We start from the raw sequence: 8,741 nt of genomic DNA, 5'->3' as shown, positions 1-8,741 counted from the left end.
CTAGGTAGAAACATTTCATTGTATAGGCTGCTAAGGTAAACCAACATATATATATCTTAAAGGTGTCTTGATTTTAAAATATGGGTCTAAGGATATGTTGCTTTGGAAAAGAGGTTCTTCTTTTGTTATCACAGAAGATGAGAACCTATGGATTAATTTCCGACTACAATGATTTGGGCCAAGACCCCATGAAACATCACTGTAAACACCCCCCAAAATACTTAGCCAAACAAAAAGCAGGAAGCAATTTGGAGAAAACTATGCCCATATTCCCAAATATTGTTTATAAATGTTTGTTTACATTTAAAAGGGAATATGCTATAGATTTGCATTGGTATGGCTACTGGTTTATTGATACAAATTTAAGATCAATTTTGTTACATGTATGTTCCTGTTCTTGATTAAGGTATTGTGTTTGCGCAACTCATTTAAAATGCAATGTATAATTAAGAAATATAGGTCAATAGATAGTCATCTATAATAGTCAAGCTTGTAGTCATGTTAGTTAGGTTTATTAGATATAGAGATATATTTCAATTAGGTAGGTGTACCTCAAACCTTTCAAAGACCTACACAATATGCCATTTAAATCTTTTAAGAAGTAAGGACTTTTCATGACAGTGAGACACATCTGCTCCTGGCAGCACCAATTACTTCAAGAGGAAGATGGGCATCAAAGAGGCTCCTTATGTAGTTGGTTAGTCATTTGGGCAAGAAACTGCCCTTGCCTGGATTGCTTGATGAACTGGACATGCAGGACCCATGGAAAATGACTCCTGCCTGAACTTGCCTAAAGGTGAGACAGTCTTTTGGGGTTCCTGCTTTGTGGAAAAGTCTGCTAGACATTCTATAGGACACAGAAGAAAGTGACTGACAAACTGCCAATAAAGGTGGAACTGTCTTTGAAATTTCCTGCTTCATGGTAAAGTCTGCCAGATACTATGGGCCTGTAGGCTGAAGATGGATGCCCCAACAGTACAGAACTTTGGGTGACTGTTCAGGCAGTGAGATGTCTCTGTCATTTCTACAGTTTTGGAAGTTGCTTCTAATGTACTTCCTGTTTACTTAGGTAATATATCCTTCTGGAATCTTTGATGGAGTTGAAGAATTTATAATTATAATTTTCCTTAGTTCTAAGATATAAATATTGTAACTGTAATTATTGCTTGATATCTGTTTTATTATATATACTTTTACTATGTTAAAGTTAAAACATATCCTTTTTATTTAAACAGAAAAGGGGAGGTGATACGGAATTCCCCTCTGTATGCTGTGAATACCATTGGTTAATCAAGAAACTGGCTTGATCTGATAGAACAGAGCTAGATGTGTGTGGGGGAAAGAAATGAATGCTGGGAGAAAGAAGGGTGGGGTCAGGAGAAACCACAGAGCCACCACCAGAAACAGACATGCTGAAACCTTGCCGGTAGGCCATGTACCTCGTAGTAAAATATAAAATAATGGAGATGGGTCAATTCTGGATGTAAGAGCTAGCTAGCAATAGTCCGTCCAACTCATCCACCTTTTCTCCAGGGAACAACCTTGACTTGGCAAGCGTATTAGCTTTAAAAGGCTCTTATGCACAATTTTCCCCTTCAACTAGTTGTTTTAGAATAGCATTACTATTTCTAGAAAGTTTAGTTGCTAATATGGGAAATGATATTAATTAGAAATTCCCAGAAATGTACAGCTTTGTGATTGTATTCCTATAAATCAAAGACCATTGATAGTGAAACAATATCTTCTGGATGTAAACAACAATACTGCCATTGCAGTCAATGCTGGGCTAGCAGGGAACCCTCTGGAGAGCTGAATTCTCAGAGTTTCCCAACTAGAATTTGGCTGGCTTAGCACGAGGCATCCTAAATTTTGCTACACTCTTATTGATACAATTTAATATTCTTTGAGCTGATTTCTGCTAGGTTTGTGAGGAGGCCTCTTTGGACACAAGAACACTAAATGTAATAAAATATGGACTAATCATGAGAATGCCAACTTAGTTGAAAACGTTCACTTAGGGATAGTTCATACAAAGGCACACTGAAGATGTTCTGTAATGGAGAGAGAGAGAGAAACCCACTTTTGGATCTTAAGTTCTCCTTATTAGAGAGAATTAACAAGATGCTATGTGCCATAAGCTGAGCTGCGGCTGAGTTAAAAATGAAGACGGTTCAAATACAGTATGGTGAAAATGGTGAGGTCATTTTTATTTCAGTTCTTGACAAAATAGCCCAGTAAAGTTCAAAACTTCTACCATTATACAAAAATAGGTCTCTCCAAGTGATGCTTTGTCTTCATCACCAGTAGCAAATATATTAGGCAGAAACATGTAACCTTGTAAGAAAAGTGCAGGACACTGCGAGCTACACATCTAGCAGCATTTGAAAAACTTTAACCTTTTCACCCATGTGATAAATACAGTTTATAATTTAATCATTTAAATTAGCATTCCACAAATATACATGTAATTTAATGATTACTGTGGGTGTTTATACACACAAACTCCAGTTTGTCTTTATGTGCTGGCAAGGATTTGTACACAACCGTAAGTGTGTTTGTACTGGTTGGTCCCACACAATATATATACATGATAAAAAAGCACAAAAGAGCCATTGATTTACAAAGGGAGTCTATTTAAAATTCAGTTAATGCTTTCTCCTCATGACAGCATGATTTGAAAATTATCTCCTCATACCAGTTTGATATTGGGAGGCAGGTGAACCTGTAAAATAAAAAAAAAAGCAAACAAAAAAACAGGAGAATCAGACTGTTACCAATATCAGGGCAGCCAGTTCATACAGGTAGATGATCTGTTTACAATCATCTCAAGATGTTGGGGGCCAGTGAGATGATTCAATGGAGGTGCTGCAAGCCTGACAGTCAGAGTTTGGTGCCCGGAACCCACATGGAGGAAGGACAGAACCAGTTTCCACAAGGTTTTTCAATGTCACATGCATGCTGTGGCCCAGATGTGCACATATGCATTAACGTAAAACAACAACAACAACAAAACCCCATGACTTCAGACCTGAACTTCAACTGTCTTCTTAAACATTTATGTGTGTGCGTGCACATACTTGTGAGTACAGTCCAAGGATACCCTAGAGGACTGGATCCTCTGCAGCTGGAGTTACAAGGGAGTTGTGAGCTATTTGACACTGGGTGCTGGGAGCAGCCGCAGGTCTTCTAGAATAAACAGTGAGTCCTTAAGCACAGAGCTATCTCTTCAGCCCTATAACTCAACCTTAGTTCTAAGAGGCTGACTACATTTAGAAGTCACCAAGCAGGGAAGTGAGACAATGCTCATGTGTTTTGTGACTGAAGGTTGCCTGGGTTAAAGAAATGACTTCTGTAGTCCATAGTATGTGTATTCATAGAAAGAGAGTCCTAAACATGATTAGGATAGGAGAAATGCCTTCCAAGAGCACTGACTGCTCTTCTGCGGACCTGGATTTGGTTCCCAGCAACCACATAGCAGCTCACAATCACCAGAAACTCCCATCCTAGCTGATCTGATGCACTCTTCTAGCCTCTGCAGGCACAGGCATGAATGGGGTACACATACACACATGGAGGCAAAACACCCACCCATACAAAGAATAAATAATTAAAAAGCAAAAGCATCAAAGTGAACTGCTAGCACAGTAACTTAAACAAAGTGATTCAGTTTTGGGGCCACAGTGAGCAAAGGAAGGCAGGGAAGATTTTCCATGATGAATGGAATCTGCCTCTATATAAAGTATATATGAAAGATACTTCTTACAAAATCTGTAAAAATCTCTTAAATCTCATATTTTTATCTGTATGTGTATGTAGGTGATAACCCACAGTGCAGATAACCCACGAGGGCAGCTCGTGGGAGTTGCTTCTCTCCTACTTTGTGGATCAGAGTGACTGAATTCAGTAACTCAGGCTTGGAGGCAGGTGCCTTGACCTGCTGAGCCTTTTCTCCAGCCCTTAAAGTCCACCTTTATGGAGTGTATGACAGTGAACTTTTGAGGAGAGAAAAGATGGTGCTTACAGTGCAAGGGATGGCTTGTTTAAATGACATGTAGAAGGACAATTAGGAATGGGGACAATGGCTGCATTACTTGCTCAGGGCAAGGCTTGCTCTGCCTTCTACACTTTCCTGCTTCCTATCATATGAGGAACAGGTTCTGCTGTGGACCTGTCTCAGAGTCCCTGGCAGAGCTCATATGAATTTTGTCTAATCACTGTCAGGAGCTGCTGATAGAACTTGGGAGTAATCAAGAGCCAGTTCTCTGCTGGTCAGAGATTAAGCTGTTACAGCCTGGGTACTTATGCACTAAGCTACAAGATTCGGTTAACCCAAAGAAACCTGTCACGGAGTTAGAGAGATGGGTGGGTCTAGCTTTGCCACAACAGAAAAGTGGTAAAATCCAGCACCTGACTGTAAAGTAGTTCCGAGTCGTCTCTGAAGTGCATCGATCTGGGTGACATAATCTGTCAGTGTTCTGCCAGGGTTATACTGCTGTAGCTGAGGATTTGTCAGGGCAGGATTGAAATCTACAAGAGTTCCTGGGTACCTGTGGATTAGAGTATGGTCAGAATCCAATTTCACAGAAACAGTCAGCCAAGTTGCCAGACTGCCTCTTCCCTGATCTATGCACTATCTGGCCTATACCCCCAGACATCTAAATAGAGGATAACAAGGAAGTAACTCTTCACTAAGCTCAAAGATGCTATTGTCATAGGAAGGCCCAGTACAAAGGCTGCAGAGTGCTCAGTGAAGGATGGACATGTGCAAACCAACTGTTCCTGCGTGTACTTTTCCAATGTCTAACTACAGCACGTATTTATAACTACAGCATTTGTTTCCTTTAGAAACCATTTAGAGATTAGAAGTAGCTCGTATTCTGAGCTTTAAGATATAGAAACTACATATAACTAAAGATATTTAGCTATTATAATGCAAAGTACTTTTAAATTCTAACAGTTGGTTCACTCCTCTCTGAAACATTACTATATCTACTCCAGCTAGGTTCGATAATTCTTACCTATTAAATGGTAAAGGAGACCTCGGGAAATCCAGGTCTGATCTTGAACTATAATGTGTCATTTGCCTTGGATCTGGATACAGTTCCAGCCCACTGGTGGAATGATAAAGTGGATCAGTCCTTTCAACACCTAAAGAAACCCAAAATACATCACTGTAAAGAAAAACGTACCAAGCCTCAGAAGACAGATATAAACCCAGTAAGGGTTTAAAAAGCAGTATATGATCTATGTGCTATTTACAGTCAGTTTCTCTTCTTGCTTAAAGAGAACAGTGTAACGCAAAGAGCCTTTCAGTAGTTTTCTGATTACCTTCCAACACGAATTAAGAGCTATGCTTCAAAGAAGATAAACTCACTGGAATATTTTATTTGTAAAATACAAGATCAAAGGGGGAAGGGTTTCCAAGTGGGTGTGCTTCTGGGGGTGGGGGGAGATGATGTGGTAAAAACCCTATACAATTCTTTTAGTGGAAACAAAACAAAATAAAACCAAAAAAGTGAAATCAAGATTTGCTAACTGCTTGTGCCAACACCAGTGCCTGTGGTAAGGATTTCATCTCAGTGTGAGGCTATCCTAAAATACTCTGAGGAACCAAGCATACTTCCTTTTCTCTGACTCTCAGAAGTCAGGAAGCCTGGACATGGCACAGCCCTGACATCACAATGTGTCCTCTATTCTGTGCCCTCCAGCTTTTGGCCTCCTTATGCCTTGAATTGTTCCAGCCCTAACATTTTGCTTACTGAGTTCTAGCTGTAGAGAGAAGGAATTTAAAGTTACAATTATTATATAACATGCTCAGAAATATAATGCTAAACTGTAAAAACTTTAAACCACAATTCTTCCACATGACTAAGAGCAATGCTCTCCAGCCCTGGCTCCACTATTTCCCTGCTGGATAATCTGAGGTGAACGGCAGGTGCTCTCCATGGCTCAGCATCAGCAACAGTAACTGCCTCTCAGAGGCCTGGGAGAACCCATGAAGAAAAACAGGGCTTGGTGCCGTCTTCATGCACCAGAAATCAGGCTCTAATTCCGGAAGTCCCTAGCCTTACTCTAAGGCTGCTCACGGTCTTTGGACAGTATCAGCATTAGAACTGGTCATGTGACAGCTACTACACATGTAGCAATTTCAGAGTCATACACAGAAACTATGTCATCTGACCTTACCTGGACCCACTCCAAAGCCATCCCTATTAACATTGTTGGGACCAGAAGCTTTGACTCGATGCCATCGCCGAACCAAATATTTCATTCTAAAAGAGACCGCAAGATAAAATCTCAAAGGACAGCTATGTAAATATAAATCTACAAACTCAACAAAATTATGCCATTTAATTATGAACACAGAACACATTTCAGGACAATCACATGACTGCCTCAGTTAAACTCCACGTATTCTGTTGGTTTCTGGCCAAGTCACCAGGCACAGGGCAGAGCTGTGAGCTTCCTCTCTCCCCAAGAGGCCAATGACTCTACAAGTGGGGGAAGAAGGAGATTAAGAGCAAAAGTGGACAGAAAAAGAGTGAACAAAGGAAGAGTGAAAGGTAAAGACAGAGGAGGAAAGAGTGGAGTCAGGCAGGTGAGGGACAAGAGCAAACCTCCACAGGCAGCGAGAGGAGGCCAGATACGGGGTGTGTTAGACCCCGTGAGCAGGAATAATAGTGGTGGTTTCAAAAGAAATGGGCTGTGCCCCCAGCTAGCTGAATTCCTTGCTGACTGCCCATTTTGCCCTGGGCTACAGAACTTTTTGGAGTACCACTTTTAATTTCTAAATGCCAATTTCAGGGTCCAGTGTAAGGAAGATCAAAATATCACATGCCTACTGCAGGGCAAAAAGGGAGGGATTAGAGAGGTTTCATGGTACACACCTTTAACCCCAGCACTTGAGAGGCAGAGGGAGATAAATCTTTGTGTTTGAGGCCAGTCTGGTCTACAGAGTGAGTTCCAGGACGGCCAGGGTGACATAGTGAGACCCCATCTCAAACCACACACCTAAAGCAGGGAGGTGAGGACTTGACAGTAGCTTCCCTCCTTCATGGTACCTTCTGGCATTTCTCAGCATTGCAGGCTCACTCCCATCACATCAGAAGACCATTTCCTGTCTATAAGGTCCAGGTATTCTACCCTCCCCACTAGGCCGAGCTGTCTGTATTAATGCACCCACTGTGCTTACCCTGGCTTATCCTATACTAGGGGAGGAAGGGAATACCCTCCCCACTAGGCCGAGCTGTCTGTATTAATGCACCCACTGTGCTTACCCTGGCTTATCCTATACTAGGGGAGGAAGGGAATACCCTCCCCACTAGGCCGAGCTGTCTGTATTAATGCACCCACTGTGCTTACCCTGGCTTATCCTATACTAGGGGAGGAAGGGAATACCCTCCCCCACTAGGCCGAGCTGTCTGTATTAATGCACCCACTGTGCTTACCCTGGCTTATCCTATACTAGGGGAGGAAGGGAATACCCTCCCCACTAGGCCGAGCTGTCTGTATTAATGCACCCACTGTGCTTACCCTGGCTTATCCTATACTAGGGGAGGAAGGGAATACCCTCCCCCACTAGGCCGAGCTGTCTGTATTAATGCACCCACTGTGCTTACCCTGGCTTATCCTATACTAGGGGAGGAAGGGAATACCCTCCCCACTAGGCCGAGCTGTCTGTATTAATGCACCCACTGTGCTTACCCTGGCTTATCCTATACTAGGGGAGGAAGGGAATACCCTCCCCACTAGGCCGAGCTGTCTGTATTAATGCACCCACTGTGCTTACCCTGGCTTATCCTATACTAGGGGAGGAAGGGAATACCCTCCCCACTAGGCCGAGCTGTCTGTATTAATGCACCCACTGTGCTTACCCTGGCTTATGCTATACTAGAGGAGGAAGGGAATACCCTCCCCACTAGGCCGAGCTGTCTGTATTAATGCACCCACTGTGCTTACCCTGGCTTATCCTATACTAGGGGAGGAAGGGAATACCCTCCCCACTAGGCCGAGCTGTCTGTATTAATGCACCCACTGTGCTTACCCTGGCTTATGCTATACTAGGGGAGGAAGGGAATACCCTCCCCACTAGGCCGAGCTGTCTGTATTAATGCACCCACTGTGCTTACCCTGGCTTATCCTATACTAGGGGAGGAAGGGAATACCCTCCCCACTAGGCCGAGCTGTCTGTATTAATGCACCCACTGTGCTTACCCTGGCTTATCCTATACTAGGGGAGGAAGGGAATATCCTCCCCACTAGGCCGAGCTGTCTGTATTAATGCACCCACTGTGCTTACCCTGGCTTATCCTATACTAGGGGAGGAAGGGAATACCCTCCCCACTAGGCCGAGCTGTCTGTATTAATGCACCCACTGTGCTTACCCTGGCTTATCCTATACTAGGGGAGGAAGGGATCGAGGGGTGAGAAAGGAGTGGAGCTGAGAAGCAACAGTGAGGCCTGGAGGAGGAAGGCAGGGCGGAAGCCAGCAGTAGATTTGGCACTGTGGAGTGATTTATTTTAACAAGTAAAAAAATAAATAAATGTACCAGCCTAAGTAATTTTTCAAAAACACCCTCCCTCCTTCCCCTTTTATGATCTATATGTGTGAGGTGGGATTATTTACAATTTTTAAAGGATAATCTGGACTGGAGTCATCAGCTCCTAATATCTGGAAAGACACTTTCCAGGGAAAGATTCTGCTACAAGGTGAAAACCTTGAAAGAAACAAGCAAGATGTC

At 42.7% G+C, this 8,741-nt stretch overlaps 1 protein-coding gene across 12 annotated transcripts in view; it reads right to left on the bottom strand.

Annotated features, from left to right (window-relative positions):
• Nucleotides 1-2,181: 2,181 nt before the first annotated feature.
• The window catches only part of LOC121434638 (A-kinase anchor protein 9-like), a 136,989-nt gene continuing 130,429 nt past the window's right edge, over nt 2,182-8,741 (bottom strand). For all 12 annotated transcript variants that reach the window (XM_041633568.1, XM_041633570.1, XM_041633572.1 and 9 more), the window contains 4 exons: nt 6,187-6,272; nt 5,019-5,148; nt 4,408-4,547; nt 2,182-2,722 (listed from right to left, as the gene is read on the bottom strand). In XM_041633568.1, coding sequence (XP_041489502.1) covers nt 2,682-2,722; nt 4,408-4,547; nt 5,019-5,148; nt 6,187-6,272 — 397 coding nt within the window. In that variant the 3' untranslated portion in view covers nt 2,182-2,681. The remainder of the gene's footprint in view (nt 2,723-4,407; nt 4,548-5,018; nt 5,149-6,186; nt 6,273-8,741) is intronic.

This window comes from Microtus oregoni, unplaced genomic scaffold, assembly GCF_018167655.1.
Source record: "Microtus oregoni isolate MIOR12 unplaced genomic scaffold, Mior012 000044F_ref0000062, whole genome shotgun sequence".
NCBI classification, from domain to species: domain Eukaryota; kingdom Metazoa; phylum Chordata; class Mammalia; order Rodentia; family Cricetidae; genus Microtus; species Microtus oregoni.
Note: the sequence above shows the minus strand (reverse complement) of the source record. Positions and strands in the feature narration are given on the sequence as shown.